Raw genomic sequence first — 27,091 nt, forward strand, 5'->3', positions numbered from 1 at the left:
AGTTCCTAAACTGTGTTCCACTTGGAAATCACTGGAGAGCTGGATATAGTTCTTTAAGAAGTAAGCTTTTAAAGTTTATTCTAGCATTCACAGCTACTCACTTTGTATTTCATGGTATCGGTGAAGGAGTGCTATTGAGTTTTATGCAAGGTTGTGGGGAGCTGTAAAGCTGGCAGTCTTTATAATCTGTCACTGCTGTGGTTGATATATAGAAAGCTTGTATTTTACAGTGGTCATGTTCTTCTTTCCAAGTCATCTGAGACAACATAAAGTTGTGGTAAGGTGGGGAAGTGCTGCAGGACTTAGTGGTTATCTGTTTGGGATGGGTTCTTCATGCAGTTCTAAAGGGCTTAGAGCTTCTCAGTGTTCCTTAGACTGAAGAGAAGTTGCAATCATGCAACTAAGTTTATACTAGATTCCTTATTTTGCCATAGTTTGTATGCTGTGCTGGTTGTTTCAGAGACTTAGAAAGCTGTGTGTGCAGCTCTCCTGCTGGGGAGTAAAGTGATACGGAACTGGTGTCTGTCTGCTCCCCTGACCTAAAATGCTGCTGTGGTTTTATGGCTGGATAAGGAGCTGAGAAGTTCAAGCGCACTTAAATCTTACACTGTTGTATGTGGCTCTTTTTTTCTTCTTTCTCCTTCCTAGGTTGAAAGAGGCAGCCCCAAGAGTTGTTTCTTGTTCCTGGGTTATGTTTTATGTGAAATAAACTGGGTCAGTGTCCTCTCTGATGCCTGGAGTCCCAACCCCAACCCTCAGACTCACAACATGATTGTCTGTTTGCTGTATATGATGGTCCTGCTGGCAAAGGAAGAACAACTTATAGGCAAAGAGGTAATTTTTGAAAAGGTTTGTACCTGTCTCTGAAGAAGAATAGTAATCCCTGGCTGAAAAGGAGACAGGCTGTGACTTCTTCCTTACTTGCAGAATTATTAACTCAGAAGTGTTCCCTGCCTGGGTAAACTAACCCCAAGCCAGAGGTAGCTTAGACTAAATCCTTATGTGAGGCATTCTGTATAAGCTGTGTGAAAAAAGGAAGTCCTGCCATTTGTTTTGAGAAGTTTCTGTAGGAAAAGATGCTGTGGGAGCTGTGATCCAGTAATATCACAAAGAGCAAACAAATACATACGGGTGGCTTCCTGGAATTACCAAATGACTCCGTGGATTTTGGAAAGAACAAATACATATGATTTTTTTTTTTTAAAGTTATGTAAAGGTACTGTACAATTGTTTTCCTTTCCATAGTTAAGCATTGGTTGCTGGATAGTACATCTTTCTTGTCTTTTAAGTTAATCTTTAATTAAAATGTTTCTTTCCTTCTCTCTTTCCTAGCTCTATAGAGCCTTAGGTATACACACATAGGAAATGGATGTAGCACTAGGAAGAACTTATGTATTTGCCTATACAGCATGCACATATATATGTACAATGTTATATATGTTTTAAGGTGAAGCTTTTTCTGAAAGGCTGAGTGAGAATGGGTGTCTCTCACCAGTCTGCTTTGATTCAGGCAGTCTGCTGATGTAAGTGCAGGAGCAGCTTTGTGTGGCATCCACGCCTGTAGCACCTGCAATGCTGTGAGTCAGGAGCCTGAACTATGTTTACTCAGCCACGGCCAGTCAAATCAACGTGAGCTGTGGTTTGCTTAGTTTTCAGAGCAGCACACACAGATGGCTGGAGGTGTGGTAAAGAATCTTTAACTTGCAAAAGCCTAGCTCTGTATCTTACTGTGCTTTCCAGCTTGTCACTATCTGCTTTCGATGTGTTACTGGGCAGAGATTACTCAGTTTGTTTGGCTGTTAGCAAAATTTCAGTATTTACTCAATCTATAGGTTTTAGAAATTCAATGCTTTTTAGTATCCAGGTGGTGCTTTTTTGTATTGCAGACCTGGAAGAACCCTTGAGAGGAAGATGGCAGTAGCTAATGCTAGAGTCTCGGCTGCTTTTCAACACTTCTGTCTGCACACTTTCACTGGCTGTGCCAGTTGTGGACACTAGGTTGCTGTACATTTTTTTTTTTTTTAAAGGTATACTTTTTTATAGGAAGAAGCTACTGAGGAGGCCCCCAAGTTAGCAGATGATTCACTGAATGAAAAATCAAGGGACCTGGCTTCTGTCCTTGGTCCTGCTGTGAACTCTGAACTTTTAAAATATTTTTTTTTAAAAAAACAAACCTCTGAAGAAGCTTTACCTTGCATGTTTTCCATTTATTTCTAATTGTATTTACGTTTTATATATTGTATATTAATGGCTCTCTGAATACAGTGCTTGGTTATAGCTGCTACAGCAGTCTAAATACTGTCACATGAATGCTGGGGATACCGTATGTATGTTGGCTTGCTGCTTGAATAAGGAGTTCCTTTTGAGCCTACTCTCAGTAATCATCTATATCTGGGGGATTTTTGCTTTGTCTACTTGAATTTTGGAGTCTGAGCTTACTTCTATTATTGGGTATTCTGTAGTTGTTGGGTATTCTGAATATTTAATTTGAAATAGAACAGAAGGTGGAGCTTAGGCTCATGTCTTTAAATCTTCAGGAATCACCACTCATAAATCTGCTTGGACAGACCAGCTCCCTTCCTTGGCAGCTAGTGGGCATTTCTTCTTACCAAAGCATCATCAGCTATTGTAACAGCCACTACCCTCCCTCTGTTATCCTTGCGAAGGATGCTGCAGCTGAACTAATAGTGAAGCTCTTGAAAATCTCAGCAGGCTTTGGCACAGCTTCGGATAGTCACATCCACCTTGTAAGTTCAATTTCAGCATCGTCTCTAAGCTGTTCCTGTCATTTGCAGTGTTCTTTTGTATACTGTATGTAGAGTATGGAAGAACAGTAGGTGTGATTTATTTTTTTCTAATTTGTTCTAATTTTGATTAACAGGATGCAACGCTGAAGTGCCGAGCATACATTCGTCAGGTGGTTCAATTTCTTAGCACCTTGGAACAAAGCGGGAAGATTACTCTTGCAGTTTTAGAACAAGAAATGTCCAAGTTGCTAGATGATATAGTCATCTTTAATCCTCCAGGTTTGTGTTAAAGTAGTGCAAATTACTTCAAAGCTGTCAAGATCCTTTATTCTAGCACATGGATTTTTGAACTTCTGGTACTATGTAATTACTTGCCTTACCATAACATCTCCGTTAAGTTCAGGGCATGTTGTTCTGGTGTGTGTGTGTATGTGTGATAAATGAGCGTAAAGCAAAAATAGGATTGTTACCCTCAAAGAACTGTCAGGAGTTATAGTACCAGCAGAAAAAAGGGTTATGTTGTAAGTAAAACTGGCTAATATAGAGGTTTTTGTATGGGGCAGCTTTTCTTTGCTGTCTAGTTTATTCTAGTTTCTGAATCTCTTTATTTGACACTGACTTTTTTTTTTAAAAAAGTAAACATGGCACAAATACATACCCTGAGCCCTGAGGGATGGCATTTTAAGAACAGATTCTAAAACGTTTCACAATCAGGATAACTTGCAGTATGGAAGTAGGGAAATTTAATTGGTGTACACTGGTAGTGTGGTGTGGCTGCATCCACAGCATTCATATTGATCCCAGTTTTTAGTACCAGTACTGCTCCGACCTTCCGTTGTCAAAACAGAATTGCAGGTCACATCAGCTGCCTGACTGCATCACGCTGAAATACTTGTCAGTAATCATGTCTCTATGACCTCCACACAGTGTGCCAACACAAATTAACAGTAACTATCCAAAAATTGGTGACATTGATGACCATTTTTCAGTTTTTGTATTGCTCTTGAGGAAGCTCCCGATAGTCATAAAAATTCATTGTGACTTGCAATAAAATGAGGGCTTGCCTGTCACTGCTGACACTCCCAATAGCTGAGAAATTTTGGAGGCAGCAGCCTGTGGTATAAGAGGAGCAGCTCTGTTTCATGAACTGCTGTGCAAGTTTGTATGTTATGTGGCTGCAGGAGAGAATGCTCCCTGGTGCTCACCAAGCTCAAGCAGGCTGCAGAGTGCAGTAGGATCAGTGATGCAGGGTGGCAGGAAAGCAGTGGTGTAAATCCGATCTGGCGTCTATGTTAGGTTTGGAGGGGGCAGGGGAATGTTTCTGGAGCAGTGTCCTGACAGCAGCTGGAGAAGAGAAAGCTGGGCTTCTCACAAGGGCAGTGCCCAAGGAATTTGGCAGGTGTTTGATGTCTGCAGGTAATGGAGTAGGAGTTGGTTGTAAAACTATTAGTGACCTTAGCTAAGTCAGTTCAACTCCTGGCATCATCGTTTTCAGTCCATCTGTGATAGGAGATGTTTACCTTTCTGGAGAGCTGTGCAAACAGATGATTTGGAAGGCTTATTTTGTTTCTTAATAGGTAGGTTAAGACGGAATTCCTTTGTTTGAAAGGGGTCTCTGCAGGCCTGTAGGTCCAACCTTCTCAAACAGGAGGTAAAGTTAAATCAGGTTGTTCAGGGCCTTGTCTGGTCATCTTCTAAATATCTGCAAATGTGGAGGTCTCAGTCTTTTTTGGCAGTACTTTTCCTATGATTAATCCTTCTTTGTGCATAACTCTTCATCGTATCTGTTTTTTTTATAAGCTTTTCCTTATTAAAATGCCTGATGCAGAAACTTTCATTTATGACAGCAGTGACTTTTTTTCACAAAACAAAGCCTATTCTTCAGTTCATCTTTTAAGAGCTAAGTTCAGGAGAAGTTTGTTTTGATGGTAGTGTTTCAAGTGGCTCTTGATAGCATGTTCAGGCAATTGCAAGAGATGGTTTCAAAACAATACTCTGGGGTTGAATGCAGCAATTAGCAGGAAATCTAGAATCCTGGAAAAGGAAAAAGGGGACTGCAACATTTCAAGGCTCATCTTGATTCTATTTCAAATTGAATCGACTAAAATCTCAGTTGTTTCACTCTAGTCTGTACTTCAAATTGTGCTTTACTCAAGTTTCTTTGGAGATTATAAATGTATTTTATCATTCATTTTATTTGCCCATAGCCCTGGTAAAAGACTGTAAATGAAAAATGGGCTTTGATTACTCTGTGTTTAATAAATACTATGAATTAACTTAGCAAGGGAAGAGACTGCAAAGAATTAGTGTCTTTTTGTAGCTTCATAAGTACTGACAAGGAAATGAGGTGTCTAATGAGGAAGAGTATTTACAGCAAGTGTTCAGTGATGAAACTGAATTCAAGTCACTTAGGTTCTGGTATCTAATTACTGGAATAATTCTTCTATTTCTGTCCTCTAGATATGGATCTGCAAACACGTCACATGGCCCTCAGCAGTCTCTTTACAGAAACACTGATGATGATGAACAATTCCAGTGTTACAACAGCTGAGTCACTGCGGGGAAGTTTACGGAGGTGGATTGACAGTAAAGTGCACGGGTTGCTGGCCATGCCCCTCCTCACAGCTGCCTGTCAGAGCCTGGCCTCTGTGCGACACATGGCAGAGACAACAGAGGCGTGTATCACCTCTTACTTCAGTGGAGGTAGGAGCGTGCCTTATGAAAACATTGATCAGTCTTTGGGTGCACACTAAACATGAATCACCTGGAATCCTAATAGCTTCGCACTGCCCAGTACTGGGACTGGGTACTAATCTGGTTTTTACAATCAGGTCTCCATTTTTTGTATTCGATGGTTCCCAAGTGTTGCATATGTATGTGCAGTAGTATGCAGTTTGGGATGTAACTGCTCTAATTGTGTATTTTCTTAAGAAATGTATATGACTATGTCAAGACCCAGTTGCTGTGTGTAATGGTTGCCATTTTTCCAGCTAAAGGGGAGGGTAGTTTTTGGATCTTTTTTACAAAAAAAAAAAGTCATCCCAAGGGAATGAAACATGTTTGTGTCCCATTCTGAAGGCTAATATAGGGAAAATAAATGGTGATGTAGTGCTTTTTTCTATTTACATAAATCAGAATTGTAGTTTCACAAGGATTTTTTAATTCTGTCATCAGATTTCATTACACCTAACAGAGATATTTCAAATGCTATTGGCTAAAATCATAGAATTTAATCCTGACTTAATAGTGGGAAAATATTTTTTTTGCCTTGACCTGAAGGGGGTGCTCTGTGCCATTGGAGTTTTTCTTGTCATCAGAGTTGAATGTCAAACTAATAATCTGGAAAAAAGCTAAAAATGCCTGAGTTCTGTAAATTAAAGGAACGCAAAGTGACTTCAGTTTTTAGGTTTTGCCAAATGCTGCTTACTTGGAAGGTTTTGTTTTCTTTACAGATTTTCCTCACCACCAGGATTTAGGCTGGGGCCCTATACTTGCATCCCTCCAAGTTCCTGAGCTAACCATGGAAGAATTCCTGCAGGAGTGTTTGTCTTTAGGAAGCTACTTGACCCTGTACGTCTACCTGCTGCAAAGCCTAAATTCTGACCAAACTCTTACCAATGAAATGAAAATCCTGATAACCATCAGCAAGTGGCTGGAGCAAGTGTATCCAAGGTACAGACCTCAAGGCTTTTGAATGTGCACTGACTCTTAAATAAGGCAGTGGTTGTGTAGCCAGTATAATCAGGCTGCAGAGTGAAATGGCCAGTCCTTCCATATCCACTGTCAGTCTGCCCACCTCTGCTGCCAACAGTAGAATCACAGAATGGTTTGGGTTGGTGAATACTAATATTTTACTTGGTTGAACACTTCTGCTCAGTTTTGTGTTTCCAGTTGGAGGTGCTTTCAATGGGAGCCTGGATTTGTGCTCAGTTCAAAGTATTTCAAGCAAATCCTAAATCACTGGGCGTTCCACTTCTCAGGATGTCCACTAGGTGGAATGAGTTACATGCTAAATATTCAGTGGAACACACAAAGCTTGGTAAAAACGTCAGCAGCTCTGAACCAAATATGAACCCAGTGAGTCTGGTGGGGTGCCCAAAATTAGAGGCCTGTGTTGCTGTAAAACAACGTACTAGGTAGTTGGCTTCTGATGAGAAAGGACAGAGGGCTCTAAATAGCTGTGGGGTTAAAACAATAATACGTTAAGGTATATAACAACTGTATATACAGTTGCTGCTGAAATTACTAGAATTTAGCTAACGTGATGAATATTTTTAATATTAATGTTGATAATGTTTATTTCCGCGAAAGAACATATTGGTATAGTTCACATTCCCCCTTGTTTCTTGAAATTCAAAGAGTGCTTTGACTGTTGCGGGTATCATATATAGTTGTAGTAATCTTATTGCCAAAGTGGAAAGAAGGCAGCAGAGCCACCTTGCAGGGCAAATTACAACTTGTCCTAAACATCAAAGCTGAGGGTGTCTGGGGTGGGAAATGACTGGGTAGCGTAGCTTGAGGATAGTCTGATGCAGAAAACTCGTGCCAGTGCTATGTGTGGAAAGTCTGAGTTCAAGTTAAACTGAATCTGCAAATTGTTTGGGAAAAGGTTAAAAATACCTCAGGGGAAACTGGACTTTGTGCTTTGCTCAACAAAAGACTTCAGTGTTTCCTTTTTGAGGAGAATCTAAATTGTTGTGGAAGCAATAGTTAGTGCTTCCTATTATTTTTTTCTGGTAAATAAAGGAAAGACAGACCCGAAGTACAGTTTCAGTACCTCTATAACAAGTTTTAGAAACATTTAAATCCACTTATGAATGCAATACCTTCATTCTTAGACTACAAGCCTAAAAGGAAGCATTGATCTCTTACAGGCAGTGGAAACCTGCTAGCTGATGTTAGCATTGAGTCTGTCACAGTAATGGTTACATCAGTGTAATAATGAGGCATAACATAGTTATGCTGGTCTGATATAGTAAGATTAGCTGCCGTTAATTAACTATCTTAATTCTTCATAGGCCTCATGGGGAGAGGCACACACTTCTTAAACTCTGCTTCTGACTTTTTGAATCTATGTTTTGTTTTATTTTTTAAATCTTAACCTACAGCTCAGCAAAGGAAGAGGCAAAGCTGTTTCTCTGGTGGCATAAAGCTATGCAGTTATCCTTGATTCAGATGGAGCAGGATGATGCCATTCTGATCGAATCTGTCATTCGGACACTGCTGTCCATCCAGGGCAGGCAGAGCCAGCTGGCTGAGGAGAGACTGACTTCTGGAATACTTGGTGCTATTGGGCTAGGCAGGAGGTCTCCTTTGTCACCCAGGTAAGGGTTGGAGGTGCAGTCAAGTAGCTGATGCGTGATGATTTGTCATATTATAAACAAACAAAAAAAAATAAAAGACCTGCAGCCTGGATCCAGGCAGCATAGGGCAATGTCAATTGTTCTGAATTCCAGCTATTTCCACATCTGTAGTGTTATATGGACCCATCACAGAAAAAAGTGAGTGTTTGAATGCGGTTAAGAAATGCACGTGAACTTCTGTAACGTTTGTAGCAGAACAGGAAGGAAAGTGCAGTTGGGTTTCCGGCTTAATGCCCGTTTCTAGTGAAGTTCTGGTTGACATCACAGGAATTTTGTATGATCACAGGCATGTTGCCTTTTCTTTCTGAACCTTCAGTTGCTGGAAAATATTAAGAGAAATTCAAAGATATGCATGTTTGCTTGTTACTTTTTTCCTTTCTGAAGAGAGGCAAAGTTTGGTTGTTAGGTATCAAAGTAGAGTTCAGCATGGAAAAAAAGCCAAGGAAAAAAATACGTAAATGTTTGTGGAACACCAGTTCAGCACAGTAGTTCATAAACAAAAAGTTGTTTAAGGCCTTCTGGGGTGCCATCCTTTTGAAATTGCTCTGGAATCTTAATCATGTTCAAGTCAGTTTTTGGTTTGGGTGATGTGGATATTTCAAAGGCTGTAAGATGAAGGAAGGAGCATTTTGGATGTGACCTCAAGGCTGCAGCTAAGCTTAGGTCACGTGTTACATTTCACATGTATGGTAGAGTGTTATCTGCTAGCATATATGATGATATACTATGAAGTATATATTATAGTGATACTGCTTTCTTAATCCATTGAAAAATGACCTTCTGAAGGCTTTACAATGTTCCTGATGCAAGAGATCTCCCATGGGACAGAACTTGCAGTTTATCTGCTGCTGAGGACTTGCAAATCTGATGCCACCTTCTCTCTGTCCTTTTTCCCTGCTCAAGGTTTCGGGTGGTTGCCCGCAGTTTATCTGCCTTCCTCCTGGTGCAGATTCCTGCAGAGAGTCAAGTCCGCCTGAAAGCGGGGTCAGAACCAAAGCTGTCGCAGAAGGCCCAGCAGGTAGGGTGTGCCAGTCGTTGCCTTCCTGAAATGCCCTCTTCCTGTGCTAGCTCAGCTTGTGGAGTGAGGCTTCTGAGCCACTGGGGGCATTGCTTCCACTAAGTCTTGCTCTCAACTTGTTGATTTTTACTTGGTGCTAAATGCCCCAGGTCTCTTCTTGCTGCTGCTTTACATTTGAATTTCTGAATTCCAGAAATGGTTCATTGCTCTCATTTGTGTTCTCAAGGAAAGGAATGTATCACAAACCCATGTTAGGTTTTGCTATATTTTGTTGCAATTACCGTCTTGGAATTTGCCAGAGATGAGGCCAGGTGCAGTATAGCAAGTCACAATCAAATTTTTATCAGGTTGCACCCACTAGGGGTCTAAAAGCATTCCTGGGGCCTGCCTGCCCCGGGTGAAAGTGCCTATGTACCAGTTCATCTCTTGTGCAAGGTAAAATGTAATGTCTTGAAACATCTTTGTGTGGAATCTGAACCACTGCTTTACCGTGCTGTTTGCCATGAACCTGGGAGCTGGCACACCAGCGTGCAGCTGATGGGGAGAAAATTACTGAATTGTGGTGGTAGGACCTTGTGTCTGAGTCCTGAGCTAAAGTGATCCTAGGCTGAATGCAAGTAGAACTGTTCATTTAGAAAATTGTTTGTATAAACTTCTATATTAATACAAATGTGTTAGTTTCTAATCTTGCACGTTAAAAAGAGTGCAGATAAACTTGTCTGTAAACCCTGAGTTCAGAAACTTTGAAACATAGTGGGTATAAGAAGTTTAAAATAAATGAAAAAGGTGTGATTGCTCTGCTTTAAGTGGTGAAGCAGGAGCACGTTCACACAAACACTTGTTTGTGAAGGCAGGGCTTAAAAGCCCTATTGAAAATTAGCGTTGTTTCTTCAGCATGTGCACTGACCATGTTATTGTTTCAGTAGGTGCATAAGGAGGAATGAGGAGTTGATTAGAAACAAAAACAAAATAACTTATATGGTATAACTTGTTCTTTTTCTCTCAGAAACAAATGAAATTTGTTCAGCTGTTCTTCCAACATTAGCCCTACATGGTACTGCCAGCATAGGTTTTTGCATAGAAGTTTCAACTTGATGTGGTCTGTAATACTATTAATGGGAGCAAAATAATACTTTTATAAGTCAAAGATTCTTAACAAGAATAACTTGAAAGGAATAGTTGTGTGTTGCAATTTGTATTTTGGCGTGGTTTCCCTAAAACCATGTCTTCAGTTCATGGAGTACATACAGGAAAATATTTATAACAATCAGAGCAAGCCTTGAATAGAACATTTGTTGTTTATCTCAGGGTAGGGAGAGCTTGAAAAATGAGGTGGCTTGAAGCAACATTATGTGACTGTATTTTTACAAATGTTTGTTCAAAATACACCAGGATCTCTAGTAGATAAAGATCTTCCAGTGGAGTTGTTCTTCTGGTGGCTCATGAACTGATTTGTTATGGACCAAAATACACACAGCTAACAGCCTTTTCCCTTGTGTCTGTAGGCACTGACTGCTCTCGAATCTATGGCATCGAACAAACAATACATGGATTACCATGAGCAGCTCTCCCAGGCTTCTCTGTTCATCAAGCATCCAGAACATTGTCTTCAAGATGGCAATAATCTCCTGGCTCTCCTTGTTAACACTCTGTACCCAGAAGTGCATTATTTGGACTGCATACGATAGCAGCACTGAGCTCACAAAATCATTGTGCGATGCTGATTCCTCTGGTTTACGCGTAGTTGTTATTGCACAAGTAATTTTCATATAACCTCAGAGGTACAAGTAATTTTCAAATACCTTCAGAGTCCCACTTAACCAAGTCAGAAGTGTGGATGGGAACTGTACGCTGGCGAGTTTTATCCTCTTTGAGGTTTTCTCCTTCCTTTAAAGCTCTTATGATATTCAGGCCTGTGGAGTTGCTCAGTTTTTGTTGACTGAAAGCAGTTGAATACCTTCCTGTGTATGGTGTGCCTCTGAGAGGAGGTTACCTGAGAACAGACATTCAAGTCATTAGACAGCAAAGCTCATCGTTGTTTCTTGTAGCATCCTACATTTTTGCTTTGTGCCTTTTTCATTTTCAGTGTCAACACTTAAGCCAGTGTGAAGTGAATGGAGGGTTGTGTATAAAAGAGGTTTCCTTTCTCTTAGTCGGTATACCTCTTAATTGTGTGTGTGTGTGCTGGGAGACTTGTGAAGTCCTTGTATTTGAAAAGATAGTATTTTAAACTTTGACTTTTTGATATTCCACAGAACTCTAGTTAAAAGGCATGCCAACAACCTTCTCCCACACCTGTAAATACAAACTAAAATTTGAACTAAAGGACTTTAGCTTTTTCTGACTTTCTAAGTATTAGTGAGTCTGCTTCCATACTGCTTGATTAAACCCAAGTCATTTCTGGCCATGTTTTAAGTCAGGCTATGCCTAAAGACTGATTTTCTTTCTGGATCCCCAGAGTCTGTGTGGGAAACAGTTATGTTCTTGTCAGATAATAACCTGTAACTCTGAAAATCTGGTTGTTTAGGAAATAATGGCTTACTAAGTGGACACCACTTAAGTTTATTAATTTCTTCCTAGCTGGGCATGCCATAGCAGGATTTTAGATGACACTGTGATAAAGCTTGTACTTACTTAGGTGGATGCTTGTTAAAATTCTATTACCAAAGCACGAACCATGGGCCTGTAAATCTGTTGTTTCAGCTGAATGATCACTGGTTTTCTTGGGTTTTCTGTTGCACCTTTTTTTGATGACAGCAGAAAGTGAATTTCCCTGGTTGCTTGCCTAATGTTGGCCACTTCGTCACATTTCGTCACTTATCTCTTTGAGGTCCCAAGGTCCTGCAGTCCCCCCCCATCTGTACGCCTGTATGAAGGATCAACAATAGCTTCATCTCCTCCTGCATTAATTGTGCCTTTCCGTTTAGAACGTGGTTGCATGTTAAAACATTTGTTTGGGTCCCCAGGGGAAGGAAGTGTGCTATCTACTGTCTGTTCAATAATGGATTGCTTTGCAGTGTTGCTCTTAACTGTGATTTTGGTGCTGGAAAACAAACCACCTTTCTCTTCTTGACAAATCCTGCTAACTATGCCAGTTGGGTCATTAGATCACCATCATCTTCATGTGGTCTTAGTTCTTTGCTCTATCTGCGAGCCTACATATATTTAATATATATATATATATATACATATGTACATCTCTCTGTATATTAACCAGATCATGACGCAGCATGGATTTTAACAGACTCTTGGAAAATTCACACTTGGAAGAATATGTTCTGCTGCTTTCCCTGCCTGCCCAAAGACTTAAAAGCACTGGTTTTATTAGATATGTTATTGATCAGTTGTATAAAAATGTGAAGGAGTTGGGGATACATGTATTTGACATGCACTTTTAAAAGATGATGTTGTTTCAGCTCTTGAGTTTTTACAAATGTGTTTATAACATGCTATGTCTGCAAAGACCATGCAAAATAAAAATGGTAAATCAGTGATTTGTGACAAGTGCCATGATATTTTCAACTTGCTGGAAGAGACCGTCTCTGATTAAACATGCTTGTTCTTGGAGATGGAAGTATGATGGAAGAACGCCACGCAGTTGCTCAGTTGATGGAGGTTTGGGGAGCCCTGGATTTAACAAGCACATGATACAACAGTCTGTTTCTGTGGCCAGAGTCCCTGGGAAAGCTCATCTATGTAATGGCAGAAACGATGATTCCATCTTACCAAAATTTCACAGCCCTCTGTGGCAGTGTTGTGTTAGGATCATGCCCTGGTTCTGTTCCTTCAAAACTTAAAACTGATCCAGAATAGACAATAGAATTTGTTTTTTATAACAAATGAGGAGCAAGCTGATAGTGTGGAAGGAAGTAGAGGAAAACTGTGCCTTCAGGGCTGGTGATGCAGCATCCTTACTGAGAGCTTTGCTGTCAGCAAATGCCATTGACACAAATGTCACATCAGGTTGTCCTGACCATGGAAGCAGCTTCTTTAAGAACATACTGCTTAAATATATTAGAGGTGGTGGCATTTTTTTGTTTTGGTTTCTTTTTTTTCCATGTCCTGGTCCAGTAATCCTGGTGGAAATGACTTATTTCAGTGCACGTCATGGTTAAGACATTGAATAATTCTGCAGTAGGTTTTTAGAGGCATAGAAAACAATGAGCTGATACTTTTGTTATGTGTGTCAGTGCCAAACCGTCATGCTGGCTTCTCAGTGAACATTGTAGTGGTAAAAGTCTTAAATGTGTGCTTTCCTCAAAAACAGAGCTGCATTTTTATCAGCTATCAGATCCACTGTCACAAATGTGCGCTTCAGGGCTTGGACTTCATTCTCTGAATAGTGCTCACCAGATTTCACTTCTTGTTTCTTCTTTTATTAGCGGAAAGAATTCTGCATTCTCAGCATCTCCCATGCTTCCCCCTACCCCACATTGCACAGTTGCTTGTTTGTACCTTAAATAGAACCAGGTGACAGTGGAAGAAAACCTGTTTTTTGCTGCTTTTAGTGTTGTAGACTGCAGTAGAAAGAGACGATACTGCAGTGTCAGCTGTTAAACAAACTCACCTTTCAGAGCAGTTTGCTGGCCGTGGTCTGGGTGGGATGCTAATAACCTAACCTGGCATGCTTTGTGCATACCAGGATGCTATGGAGCATGACGCTTGATGCTTCTGTTTGGACCCAGACTGCTGGTGTTGAAGTTGTTTTCAAGAGAAGAATCCTGCAGCCCAGCTTCAGTCCCATGTGCAGGTAGAAATGGCTTCTCTGTACTCTGATGTGTGCCTATAAATTCTGAGGGCCGAGGAATTCACTTCAGTTTGTCCAGTTACGATCTCTGAGGTCACTTTCTTCCTGTGAAACCTGTTACACTGAGCTTACCAGTCTGCAACTATACTGCCTGGTGTAACTTCCTTTTCCTCTTTTCCTAAGTTATATTTATTGAACCTGGCTTTGCCACTGCTGGGATTAAAAACTGGGATTTAAAATATCCCCCCCCATTATCCTGGCCAAGTCATTTATAACGTTGCCCTTTACTTTCCCAGCACTGATATTATGAAGAGGTGAACTTCAGTTCCCAGGCTAGGGGGAGAGCTTGTAAGGACCCCAGGCTTGATGGCAGTGCAGTAGCAAGCTTGTGCTGGGGATGCTTGTTAGCAGAAGCAGGGCTGTTCAAAGGAGAGTTTTGGAGCTGCTGCACCAAGGTGATCTCACAGAACATAGAATCTGATGGTAGAAGCCTGAAGGTAAGCTCATGTCTTTCTTTTTTCATTCCTTCTCCTTCTCTATGCCAGCCTGTTGCTCTTCACAGACATCTCCTGGACCTCTGTCTACCTGACCAAGCTCCAGGTTGCCTTGTGCCACCACCCTGTGCTGTAGGCTGGGGCTGTTCACCTGTCCTTGGAGCACATGGACAGCTGGGCTGGAGACATAGCTGGGGAGGGTCAGTGACTTTGAAATAAATTCTTCTGGGGTGAAGACACTAAGAGATGCATGGTCAGGCCTTAAAGGAACTTTTTTCATATAATGCAGAAATGAAAGCTGTTCCAAAGTAATCTTACACTTTTTTTTTTTTTTTTTAAAAAAAGTGTTTTCTGTTTTCCTTGGGGTAAAAAATGTTAATAGACAACATGGCTATCTTGACTTCCAGTTTCCCTCAAAATCCCTCAATCTCCTATAACTGTTTCATTAGCAAAACCTCTCTGAGCTTATACAGATAATATATGGCATTTTTTTTTTAATCTGTATTGAGAAGCTGTTTTCACCAGGAAAAACAAAAAACAGAAGATGGATCAACTGTACGCGCACATATTACAGAATTGTGTCTATTTGTGTACTTATGCACAAGTACAGACAGATGGCGTAGTTTGTTTTATTGGAATGTTTTTCATAGCATGTTTATTGTGGAGTATCAGAGCTTTGTTAGTGTGCACATGGGCTTGTGTTCCAGGTACCCCTATCAGGAGCCACGGCGGAGATGCAATGCAGACCTCTCTTTGAATGTCTTGCTTTCAGCTCTGTCAGCTAACTGAAAACCTCCTCCCTTTTTTGCTTGGATTTCTCTTGGAAGTTAAGTTTTAGACAAACTTTTCTGGAAGTTAAGGAATGAGAGCAGTAATAAAAAATGACAAATTCCAGTAGCATTTTTCTTTATAGCTGGTATTTAAAACAAAATAATTCACTTGGGGGCTCTAGGAATCTGCACTTGTTTTGGCAAGTAGAGTGATGAAAACTTTTTTTGAAGTAACATTTGATACATGCTAAAGCAAAAAGGTGTGAGAAAGTGGTAGACTTATCTGTTTGCTCAACACTCTCTGATGCAGGCTAGGAACATGCAGGTTGGTTAGAACTGGCGTCTCATGGAAATCTCTCTGTTCTTTCAGCTCCGCTCCTCTTCCATCTATCTTCCCTTTGAAGGCTTCTGTTGTTTGTAAGTTGCAGCAGAGATGGAACACACGCACCTGCAAGGCCTGTATGACCATCTGCATCAGTCCACAGCAATCTTACATGCCGCAGAAAAAGCACCGTGAGGTGATCCAGCTTTGTACAGGGGACAGGAGCTCACCGTGCGAGGAGGTGTGTGTGGGACAGCCCAGGTGCTCAGCTGCATCTTGCCACGGGTCTTTCTGCTGGCAAGCTCTGGCTGCTGCTGTGTCTGCGGTCAAAGTTTTCGTAGGTGGAGTCTTGCTGCTGTGGCCTGGTGGTGGAAGAAGTGAGAGAGGTGAGGACACACTTCTGGCGGTGCTAGGCTTTATAAGTGGCTTCAGCTAGCTCTGAGTGTCCCTGCAATACTGTCTGGTACAGGTCCTGCCTCCTGCAGCAGGTGGTTTTCAGTGATATACAACCAGTGTTTTACATCCTTAAGCATCTAGGACGAACCCCTACACCCTCAGCACTAACTCCTGCTGCTCTTCTGCTGCTTCAGAGCCTCAGGAGGCTCTGGAATAAACCTCTCCCAAGAAGGGTCCCTGCAGAGCATGGAGGATTTTGGTTTTTAAGCTTTCATCCGTGTATGTATCTGTACAAGCACAGTACAGCAAAAGTGCAGTATTGTTTAGACACTTAAATCAGCAAAACCATGCTTTTGCAAATAATTATTTCAAAAGTAGCCGTAGGATTGAATTCCCTGGTGCCTCTTTGGCTGTAGCCTGACGCTGCACACGCAGGTGTCCTGCTCAGATGGCCACGTTTCCTGGGTAAGGTGGGAGGCGGTGACAACACCGAGGCTGGAAGGAATAACTCCAAACACACGTAACTGTACTGGCCTTGGATACAGTTTCTGTGTGTTTAACCTAAGAGGGTTTTCTTGTGTCCCCTCCCTCTCTAGTTTGGTCACCACAGCTGTCAGGAGTCCCCAGGAGCAGCGTTGTGCTGGGTAATGAGAAAAGCCCGTGGTACTGTGGCAGTGTGCTATGGATGCTAGGCAGAGAACTGGGCCCTGCGGCACCTGAGCTGTCTCTGACGAGGGCTGTTTGGTGCCTCCCTTATCTTTTTCCACGCCTGGCAGAACTCACTAGCTCTGACGGGCTCTCCTGCCCCGTCAGAGACTGGGGTTGTTTCTCTAGTTTGATGTGGCTTCCTGTCACTCCCTGGGCCTGTGGGCCACCTAAACTGCTCGTCTCCTGCTTCAGCTGCACCCATGTACCACTGTCTCTCCAAGTTCCCTGTCCTCAAATCAGTCGTCTCTGTTCTCAGTTGTCCCCCAAGCTTTGGTCCCTCACGCCAGTTTGCTTCGCCGTCAGCCCAAGCCTGTCCTTGTCCCGGGAGCCTGCTGTCAGGCCTCAAGTAGTAGCCAAGACCGAGAATAAGCTGCATTTCTCTTCTTGGCCATCTCCACCTTGCTGCTGGGTAAGAGGAGTAGAAGGCAGGATGCGCTTACCGGGCCAGGCTGGCTGGGGTGGAGGAAGGACCTGTGAAATGAGAGACGTGAGTTAGCAGTGCAGTGGGGATGAGCTGGGGAGCCAGGACCGCCCTGGAGCTGTAGGGAACCTGCAAGGTGACTAGAAGATGACTGTGGTACTCTGGTGAACGGGAGATCTTTTGTGGCCTTTCGTGGTTCACCTCCGCCGGGGTGGGAATGAGGTGCTAGAGTATAAGGGGCAAAGTATTTCTGGTTGATTTTACAGCTTCAGTAGCTGGAGGCAAGTGGCGGCGTTCACAAGCTGGTGTCACAGGGACAGGCTGATGTCAACGAGTCACAGTGACGTGATGTCTCTGTGACCTAGCAAGTGGAATCAGGTATCTCCTGGCCAGCTCCTCCCTGTACCAGAGCACAGCAGGGATGCCGAGCTGGCAGCTGGTGACCCTGGGGCTCCTCTGGAGGTCTCTTCCCACTCTCATCTCCATCAGCCTGGGGTTTCCCTGCTCTCACGGCCCCAGCACAGTGGGGAGTTGGGATTTCACTGATGGCTGGGAAGTGTGCAGATGGAGATGCCCTGGGGAGTAAGAAGGCTGCCAACACGAGATCAAACCATTGTGTGGGGTACAGCGGAGGTAAGTCCTGCCGGTGGGCTGCGGAAGAGGTTAGTAATAATTCTGCTTAACAATAATCTGGTTTTGTAGGCAGCAGGTTCTCTACTAGTTGCACACCCGTCGGTTTATTAACCTTTCTCAGCCTATTTAAAGATGCCATTGTGAGTGAGACCTCACGTCTGCACGCCAGCTAGGAGGTCCCTCTTACTTGGTGTTAGATTTCCTGTTATAAACCCCATTTTTCTAGGGTGAAAAGTAATATAATCATAAAACAGACACCATCCTCCCCCAGCACATACACCCTAATGCGTGACTTTATCTGCTGCATCACGTTGTGGTTACCAGTCTGATGGAGAAAGACTACGAAGGGAGGTAGTGATGCGTACCTCTGGAGAACACGGTGAGGCTCAGTATCACCAGCAAAACGAGCACCTTAATTCCCAGCGGCACGAAAATGAGGATCATGAAGAAGGAGCTGTTGGACGCTCTGAACTTATAGAAGTAGACTGCCCCCTCTGCTCTCCCGTGGCTGTTGACCGCCGTGCACGTGTACTTGCCGTCGTGCGTCAGGTACTGGAGCTCCTTGGTGACGCGGTGGCTCGTGCTTGTGACCGAGGTGAGGTTGCTGTGGTGGGGACTGCTCCATGTCAGGGTGGGCGCTGGCTCCCCCTCGGCTGTGCAGCGGGCTTGGAAGGTGTGATCCCCGTTGGAGCTGACGGTGATGTTAATGATCCTGGGGGCAGCTGCAAAAATCACAACAAAAGAAGGAAAATACATCAGGTTTCATAGCCAGCTCTGGAGAAGGCAACCATGGTGCTCTCCTGGCAGTTGCCTTGGTCTCTGACCTCCAGACTACACAAGGAGGAAACTGTTGGTGTAAACCCTTAGCTTGGTGCCTGAGACTTGCCAGATTTGGCAAATCAATGTCAAGGACCACTTCTGCTCTCTGCTACAACCTGATTTTGATGTTCTCCAGCCCTGTAGTGACCACCCAACAGCTTGTGTAGCTCCCCTGGTTGCTTTGGGGTAGCACACTGATACAAAGGCAGGGCTGCTGATTTGTATCCTGTGTTTGTAGCGTAGGGGATTGTGTGACTGAAAGGTAGCTAAGAACATTTTTAGGGAATACAGAAAGTTAAGAGTTACTGCTGAACTCGGGATCTTTGGATTCGCCTGCTGGGGAAGTGGGGCTGACACGACCAAGCTTGTCTCAGCCATCAGTCCTCTCCTGCTGGACCCGCTCACCTATTTCATGCACTTGGTTCCTGAAGGCATTGTGAAAACTGAGGGGAGCTAAATGAGTCCTCGTGGAGGAAAAGCAGATGTTCAATACTGCTTTTTCCCACTTGCCAGGTGAGACAGCAAAGGCATAGCTTGCATGCACCTGCAGCACATCTCCCTCTGGCCTATGGAGTGTTGCAATGCTAGAGGGGGTGAGGCTGGTGGGCTGTGATCTGTAGGAGAGCTGTTACCTGTGTGTGCCATGGATCTGTGTTTTGGTGTTTAAAATGACCTTTAAAGCATTACTTAATCCCTGCCCTTTATGCCTTAGGGGCCCATTCCCAAAGCTGGCTGCAGCCTGGGCACCACGCCTGTGTGACACCCGGTTATCATTCCCCTGGAGATCCCGTCCTGGCAGCCTCTGGGGGTCAGAGCTCGATGCCACTCTGTGGAGGGATATTTTGGAGTTGCCCCACGTGCAGGAGAGCCTTGGCTGTGCAGCGCAGCCCAGGAGTAACCGAGCTCATCTTTGTGCCTCACCTGGATGCCTGTGGTGCCCCGCGGCTGAGATGCAGTTTCACTTCACAAGCAGAATCCCCCAGCACACACTGTCTCTGTGCTCTTGGCTAAGGTTTGAGCCTGTTCCTGAGGCCACATACATCTACCAGCACTCACTAGATCAGTGAGCACACCCAGAGAGGGGCTGAGAGCTCTCTGTAAGCAAAGCACATCGCAGCCCAGGGGGCTGGCACGGTGCTATGGGATCCCTGGGGATGGAGGGCACAGGCAGAGAGCTCGGATCTCTGCAGGAAACCCATCCCTGCTTGCTCTGCTCTCTCTGCCATACTGAGCTGCTCTGAAATAAGGCGGGCTTTTGATTTGATTTGATTTTTTTTTTTTTTTTTTTTCTCAGCGGGGAATGAAAATGTCCTGCTGCCACGTTGGCTTTCTGCACTGTGAGGAGGTGAAGTGAAGCTCCTCCTTGTGCTCTCTGATCTGGTGAGCCCAAGGAGCTTGCAGGGGGTGATAGGGACTGCTGGTTCCCAGGTCTGACCTTTGACCACAGCTGGTTTTCAGGCAGTTTAAAATGACCTGGACAGGTTAATTATAGACCTATGGCACATGGGTGCCAGGTACCTTGTCTTCCCAAGCCCCTGCTGCCATCCAGGCCTGCTTGTCCTTAACAGTTTCTATGCTGTTTTATTTCTATTCCCTTCCTTGCATTGTGCGCATCACCTCAGACTGGAAAACTACAATGAGTATTCCCTGCCAAAATGTTATAAATTTTCCCTGGGCTGACTGCAGCTGAAAAGCCAATGCTTTGGAAGAACATCTCAGGTCACCTTCTGTTACCATCTCATCAGTTTCCACATCCTGGGGCTTTCCAACTTCCCTCTGGGTTGGCTTTGCCTCCTTTTTCTTACCAATCCAATTTTCTTACCAATCAAATGCAGCTTTATCCCATTCCTGCTTTCGTACTTGTCGTGGATGTCTCCGGAGAGCTCCACTCGGCAGAAATACCTCTCGCTGTCACTCCAGGTCAGATTGTCAATCCTGATGGAGAGATCCTTGTGCCGGGGGTTACCAAACAGTTTGTACTTGTTTTTGTAGCTGACAGCAGTCTTGCAGAGCTCGCTGGCGCTCTGGCTGGTGCACTTGAACACTACGGTGCCGTTGTAAGGTTCCTTGATCCTCCAAATGGCAGTGAGGGTCCGGTCAAAGGTTTTGTAAGGGTGCGTGAAGGTACAGGGCAGAACAACCATCTTCCCGAGCTCCCCGGTAACATCAGATGGGACATGGATGGACCAGCCATTGGACTGCACACCTGAAAGAAAAAGAGATGAAGGATGAATTATCTGCAGTACTTAAGAGGGAAATTGGTCATAATTTCTGCATCTGCTCTGTTGTTGGTCAGAAAATGGATGCTCTTGGATCCACCAAGGTTTCTTCCCTGTGCAGAGGTCTTGCAGGTGGTTACTGAGACCCGGTCTGATCACTCCTGTCTGGTGATGAAAGTGTCCTTCACCTGAATGAATGCTCCCCATCCTCAAAGTATATAGGGAGAACTCAATCTCATCCATTACCCTTCCCCAGAAACCAATAGCACCAACAAAGAGCACTTGTAGGCAGCTCTTGCTGTATGGATACATACATCTGTCAATGGTATCACTGTCACAACAGTTGTAGCACCAGACTGTGGCTTCAGGAATGTCTGTGGCTGCATTCCTGTCCTATAAAACTTACTCGATGGCTTACTGGATCAGGAGGTTTCCCCTCCATAGCTGAGAATAATTGGGAAAAAATGTGAAGACCTTCTGTAAATATATTGCTGACCTCCCCGACATCCGTGGGCATTCAGCAGTCAGGTTAATCGCCTGACTCCTACTGGTAAAAACAAAGAACTCTATTGCTTTTTACCTTGTTTCCCATTGTTTATTTGGACACTACAAACTCAGCTCTTTTCCCCACTGGTCAGCTGTATTTTGGGTGGTGTCAGTCCTCACAGTTCTTTGCCCATCTCTCTGATCAGGGGCAGGTCTGTGGGCACAGCAAATCCGGGGCTGCCACTGCTGTTGGTGTTCCTGGCCTCCAGGGAGTGAGATGTGGCCAAAACTGGCTGCTTGGCCATGGCTTGGGTAGCTCCTGAGTGTGTCACTCTAACCCCTTAGCTCTGGAGAACTGCAGATTCTGGCTTTTCTGCCTTTTGGGTTTGCATTTTTTACCTTATCCAAAGCACCTTAACCAAAGGATATGACTCTTTTGGCATGTAAACATCCCCTCACCTTCCACGTGAGAAATACTGTTAACCACAAGTGCTTCTTGTGTCACCAGCTCCATTTATGCCTGCTAAAACAGTCCGCCTGAAGACCCTGCATTATGCACGGAGGCATTAGTCAGCATATGCTGTACAACTTAACCTTAAAGCTTCAACGTGGCAAGTCTTCCATAGCCTCCTCTTGCTACTCATCCAGCCTCCATTTGTTCCTGGGATTTGCTCTCCTGAGAAAAAGGCGAGGCCACAAGCAAAGAGCCTACCCGAGTTGCAAGAGGTAACTCCCAAAATGAGCAAGAAAATGGGTAAGCAAATCTGGTGGTCATCAGTGGAAAGGATTTGAGCTCATGAACATATGATTGAGAGCTAGAGACCATCACAGATGATCAACTGCTCTAGCAAACAAATTGACAATACATAGTTGAAGTTAACCATGAGCTTAACCATGAGCTTAACCGCTCAGTGGAGCTGGAGCAAATTGCGTGTTGCATAGTAACTCCGAGGAGCATGAAACTGCTTCTGCATGATGGTGAAAATGCTGCATCCAACAGGCAGTGTAGGGGAAAGTTAGTTGAAGATAAAGTCCCTGCACAAGTTATAGAAGGGGAAAAAAAAGGCAATACAGACCAAAAGCCTCTCTGACAATTGCTGAGTCAAGCTGTTGAGTTTTTCCAGTATTCACCCAGGCACCTGGCGTTTCAAGATCCTTTTAAGCAACGTGACGGACGTACTGTTCTTAGAGTTCGTTACAAGCAGTTCCCCTGGCACGCTGACTAGAAGAGGAAGAAAAGCCCTGACCAGACAGGGAACTGCAGCAAGCTCAGAACTCACCCTTCTTGAAGATGGAAAGGAGGCACAGAAGAGACAAGCTGAACTCTCTCATGCTGGTTGATGTTCTCCACGGGGGTGTATCAGCAAACCAGAACTGTCTCTGCTACATCTGAGCTGCTGCTCTCGCTGTCCCAAAAGGTTTTTTTCCAGGGATGGAAGAAGTTGTGGTTTTCCCCTCCTTGGAGGGAATGAGTGGTGTGGCTGAACCAGCTCTGGGTTCAGATATTAATAGTTCTGTGGTCAGTCATGTGAAAAAGGGAGCGGGGGGAATCAGGATGTTGTTATCTTCCAGCTAAGGGATGGGGACTGCAGGCTGGGACTGCAAACACCCGCTCTGTGTGTGATGGGACAGAAGGGACCGGCTTTCAGGAAGCCCTTGCAGATGGCCACAGGCAGTAGCAACCCCTTCATTCTCCTCACTTGAGGCAGTTCAAAAGGAAAGCTGCAAGCCAGCTGTGCTCAACCCCTTGTACTTGCTGGCTGTTGTTACCCCTGGGGGTAAAACACCCCATGCAGGCACAGGGCCTCGGTTATGACCTCCATCTGGCAGTGTCCCCGGGTACCCTGCTCTGAGCCACCAGTCGTTCCCCTCCTTGTTGTCATCCTGCCCTTGCTTGTGAAGCCCCAGCTTCAGGTAGCGACCCCGTGATGTGAAGTTAAATCTCGGAGTGTTTATTCCCTGTCTGTGCTTAGCTTGGGGTTTGCCGCTCTGCTTCGGACCGGGGGAAGGGGTGATGCCTTGGTGCCCCTTCTCATCCCAGCAGCTGTGCCTCTGTGGGGCCCCGCTGCCTCTCTCCTGCTTGGGGACGGGGACAGCATCAGCTGCAGGGTGTGGGAGCAGACAGCAGCGGCTGTGCAGCCACTGGAGGGCTCCCAGCACCAAGGTAAGAGGGTGCCGCTGGCGGTTGCTGCCGCCTTCTCCCTGCCCACAGCCGATGCCTTTCCCCCAGCACTGATTCCAGGGCTCCCTCTGCTCCGTGTGTTCCCTTCTGACCTGGTGTGCAAATGCCTCCAGAAAGGGACTTTGAGATCTAGTAGCGTAAGGTGTGTTGGCTGCTTTCCGAACCCTTTTTGTGCTCTGGTCAAAATTAGTTTCTCTCCAAGTGTCTGCAACGTGAGGGTGACTTCTCTTTTCCTGGACTTCTTGGAGGAGAGTGCCTAACTATTATTTACTGGGGCTTGGACCTGCCGCTACGCAGCAGGTGATGGTGTTGCTTCAGCACGTGGCGTAGGGCCCTGCTCCATCCCTGTGCACACCCCCCTGCAGCGGGGGGATCAGGATGCAGTGCTGTCGTAAGTGCAGCTGTCGGCAGAGAGACCTGAGGATGCCAGAGGGGGAACCTGTAAATAAGAGACCTGCACCCGAATGTCATCTGTTACATCCCTGTTCTGCCTTCCCCGTTTTTCTCCGTGTGCTATTTTTGTCCCTTTGATGAAAGCTTTTCGGTGCTGCGGCTCTGCCTAAGCGTGTCACTGCTCTTGGCACCGTGGGGCTCAGTGGACTGAAGCAAAAGATTAAAGTGAAGCTACAGCAGAGCAGAAATTATCGATGTAAGGAGTAGCTGCAGCTGACAGCATGAACCTCTCCCTCAGGCCTGTTTTACCCCAGCATCTCCTAGGCAGATATCTGGTAAATCGATGCACCATTTATGAATCTTCTGGGCTTTATCTCTAGACTGATTTTCTTGTGACATCTTGAGATAGTTATTTGTAATGTGGCATTTTAATGTTTGAAAATAGGAATTTGAAAATCCTTAGTCAAAACATTTGAAAACAAGTTGAGTCAGCCAAAAAATATTGTAAACAAAAACATTGATGAAAAACACAGATAAATCTTGAGGGGAAGGGGGAAAACTGTTGTTTTCAAACTCCTTTCTGAAAAAAATGTTTCCTCAAGCCTCACTTGCATTGTTTAAAAACAAAAGTGCTCTTTTGTTCTAAAACCTTTTATTTTTCTGACAACATACTCTGATGGGTGTGTGCAGCCTCTGCGTTTAAGCCATGCGTAGGACCATGCCTGGTGGTCAGGAGTTAGTGCTTTGGGCATCTGGAATCACGCACCGTCTGCAGCAGTTCAGGGTTGTGCCCGTGGTGTAAGTGAAGATGTAGCCCAGCTTAAGATACTTGGGATGGGTTTTGCTAGGGACTTGTCTGATGCCTGGGTACCCATGTCTGGTGTCCATTGCTGAGCGCTGTGTGCACTGGGAGAGTGGCATCTTCCACAGGCTACGTGGCTTCCTGAACCTTTGTTTGTAAGTAGGGACACCAGGAATACCTTTATCTATTCTCTCACACTTTTCAGCAGACAAACTGCATTTGTCTTTTGCCATATTAGTGTTCTTAGGTTTATTAAAAACCCTGATACTGCAATGTATATAAATAAGAAACCATCTCTACTATCCATCATCTTGTTCCCACTTAGCTGAGGATTGTGCAGCTTAGGTAAACAGCCAAGCAGATGAAAGACTCTTTTTTTTCCCCAAAGAAAATTCTTCAAGCAATAGTCTCTGCTCTCAGGCTGTGACTTAGGTTTTCTCAGAGGGTCGCAGCAAAGGTGCCAGTCTGAAGTAAAATGGAAAGCAGTGTCTTCTCCTTCCCTCCTGTACAACACTTCTCAGGCAGCTTTGCTAGCAGCAGGGGAGCTTGACTCAGTTTTGTTCTCGTGTGGTACCTGTGGGGCTCTTCCCCTTGTTTCAGGCAATTGCACCTGCATAAATTCACTGAGTGTGATCTGACTTAAAGCCTGTCTTTCAGAGCAGCATTTTGCTAGTGTAACTTGTTTAACTGTGGTGATGTGCACAAAGCCACCTTGATTCTCAAGGCACAAGTTGGGGCTGGGTGTGAAGAAACGGTCCCAGTCAGCTTCTGTTGGTGCCCTGTGGTTCACAGACGGTCACCTGGGGCCTTTGCTTCCACTTCTGTGCTTCAGTGTGGTGACTGAATGCATGGACTCTATCAGAGGATGCACGCTCCTGTAACCATCTCCACTTTCCAGGCTTCTTAAGGATCACAGAAACCGGAGTGTTCCAGGGACCTGTAGGCACTATATGCCCTGTGTTCCTTAACCAGTTCTCCTAGTGGCAGCAACTTTTCCTTCCTGAAGGGGCCATCGATCAATCCAGACGGGTCGTTTGCTTTTCCATGTTAGCTGGATTGGTTGCTGCCTCTCAGTGGCCCTTAATGAAAACGAGTCTGCAGCACGAGGCCCCGCTGACTTCAACATCTCGACCCCGTGATGTGCAGGGCACCGATAACACGCAGCACGGGCTAGCTGGCCTTCTGGCCCTCTGAAACTCAGTTGTTTTGCACAACTCGGTTGTTTTGAGGATCAAGCGTCAGCCAGCAGCGACATCCCGTGGCGCTCTCTTCCTACGTCCTGGCAGGCTTTGACCATACCGGTTATAGTGGGCTTAGCGGTGTTCATAGATCAGGACGCTTCCAGTGTTTTCAGTTTCCAGGTGTCGCAACAGAATCCCCCGTGCGGCAGGGTTCTCCACTGGACGGCCTAAAACATTCTGCAGCCGATCCAGAAAAGTTGCATAGGGCTCGGTGGCTCCCTGCTTTATGGCTGCAGGTGAAGCATCTGAGTAGTTAGTGTCTGGGATCCTTATAACACACAATACTGATGTTTTTCTTGCTCAGAGCATTGTCCACCCACTTGTGCTTGCGCTTGTTGAATAGCACGCGGCCCTCCTCCCATTAATTCCTCTATCCCAATAGGATTTCCCCCTGTTAAATTGTCCATTGCTTGAGCCATAGCCTGATCGCTGAATTTTAAGTATGTAGCACTCAAATGTAGGCCAATGGCAAGCTCTCAGCCAAGAAAAGAGAAACCTCTGTCGTGCTGCCAATGTTATGGCCAGCTCATGGCATGCTCTTTGTCAGCTGGTGGGGAGCATCTCAGGTCCCCTTCACCTTTATGGCTGCATCTGGCCCTTCAAATAATCCTGCTTTTTTGAAGGCCCGCTTTGGAAGATGGGCCCTTTTAGCTTTGTAGGAAGCTGGTCCTGGCTACCCTGCGTGCTGCTGCACCGAGCACTGCATTCAGCTGCTGTGCTGGGAGCACCCGTCTGGTCCTGGGGCTGTGAGGTGTGCTCAGCTTGCTCAGGCAGCTGGAGATGTCTGTCCCCAGGTTTGCTGCCAGGAGCCCTTCTTCTGTGCAGGTGCATGTGTGTCTTTGCTGATAACGTACCTGCTGCTACAAGGACCGGAGTGGGGCTGTTTATTTCCCCCCCTCCCTCCCTCCAAGTCTTAATTCCAGTTCCAAGGTTTTCTACTACAGTTACTACAGCGGCATCTGCAAGTCCTTCCCCTCTTCATTCAAGCGTGCCAGTCTGTACATGTTCGACACAAAAGCATTATGCTTTGTCAAATCTGGCACCCTTCCCCAAGGGGACTGGACATACAATGTAGCTGGGAGGTGAAGCTGGGGGCCCAGAGGAATTTTCCCTTGTAGCTTCTGCCAGCTGAGCAGGCGGTAAGCTGAACCACGCTGACTTTCTTGGAGCTGCCACAGGCTGCGGATCTCTCCTGTTCTGATGTCTCCTGTGCATCTGCTTCATCCTCCCTGAGCTGAAGGAAAACATACAACAGCAAAGCAGCTGGAGTGCAAAGGGAGAGATGGGGTGGAGGGTGTCAAGCCAGGGACTGTTCCTGCAGGTGACACTG

The 27,091-nt window shown here is 45.0% G+C and overlaps 2 protein-coding genes across 4 annotated transcripts in view; one reads left to right on the top strand and one right to left on the bottom strand.

Moving 5' to 3' along the window:
• Positions 1–12,618, top strand: part of EPG5 (ectopic P-granules autophagy protein 5 homolog) — a 51,918-nt gene extending 39,300 nt beyond the window's left edge. For all 3 annotated transcript variants that reach the window (XM_035310113.1, XM_035310111.1, XM_035310112.1), the window contains exons 37-45: positions 649–834; positions 2,538–2,747; positions 2,882–3,026; positions 5,208–5,450; positions 6,200–6,419; positions 7,856–8,071; positions 9,014–9,128; positions 10,634–10,894; positions 10,928–12,618. In XM_035310113.1, the coding sequence (XP_035166004.1) occupies positions 649–834; positions 2,538–2,747; positions 2,882–3,026; positions 5,208–5,450; positions 6,200–6,419; positions 7,856–8,071; positions 9,014–9,128; positions 10,634–10,816 (1,518 nt within the window). In that variant the 3' untranslated portion in view covers positions 10,817–10,894; positions 10,928–12,618. The remainder of the gene's footprint in view (positions 1–648; positions 835–2,537; positions 2,748–2,881; positions 3,027–5,207; positions 5,451–6,199; positions 6,420–7,855; positions 8,072–9,013; positions 9,129–10,633; positions 10,895–10,927) is intronic.
• A 2,366-nt stretch (positions 12,619–14,984) lies between these two features.
• Positions 14,985–22,610, bottom strand: SIGLEC15 (sialic acid binding Ig like lectin 15). The gene is made up of 5 exons (XM_035310611.1): positions 22,424–22,610; positions 20,261–20,644; positions 17,985–18,341; positions 17,006–17,036; positions 14,985–15,823 (listed from the first exon to the last, which is right to left on the bottom strand). Exons 1-5 carry the CDS (start codon positions 22,473–22,475, stop codon positions 15,727–15,729), a joined length of 921 nt encoding a protein of 306 aa, XP_035166502.1. The 5' UTR covers positions 22,476–22,610; the 3' UTR covers positions 14,985–15,726.
• Positions 22,611–27,091: the final 4,481 nt, after the last annotated feature.

This window comes from Oxyura jamaicensis, chromosome Z (assembly GCF_011077185.1).
Source record: "Oxyura jamaicensis isolate SHBP4307 breed ruddy duck chromosome Z, BPBGC_Ojam_1.0, whole genome shotgun sequence".
Classification (NCBI taxonomy): Eukaryota; Metazoa; Chordata; class Aves; order Anseriformes; family Anatidae; genus Oxyura; species Oxyura jamaicensis.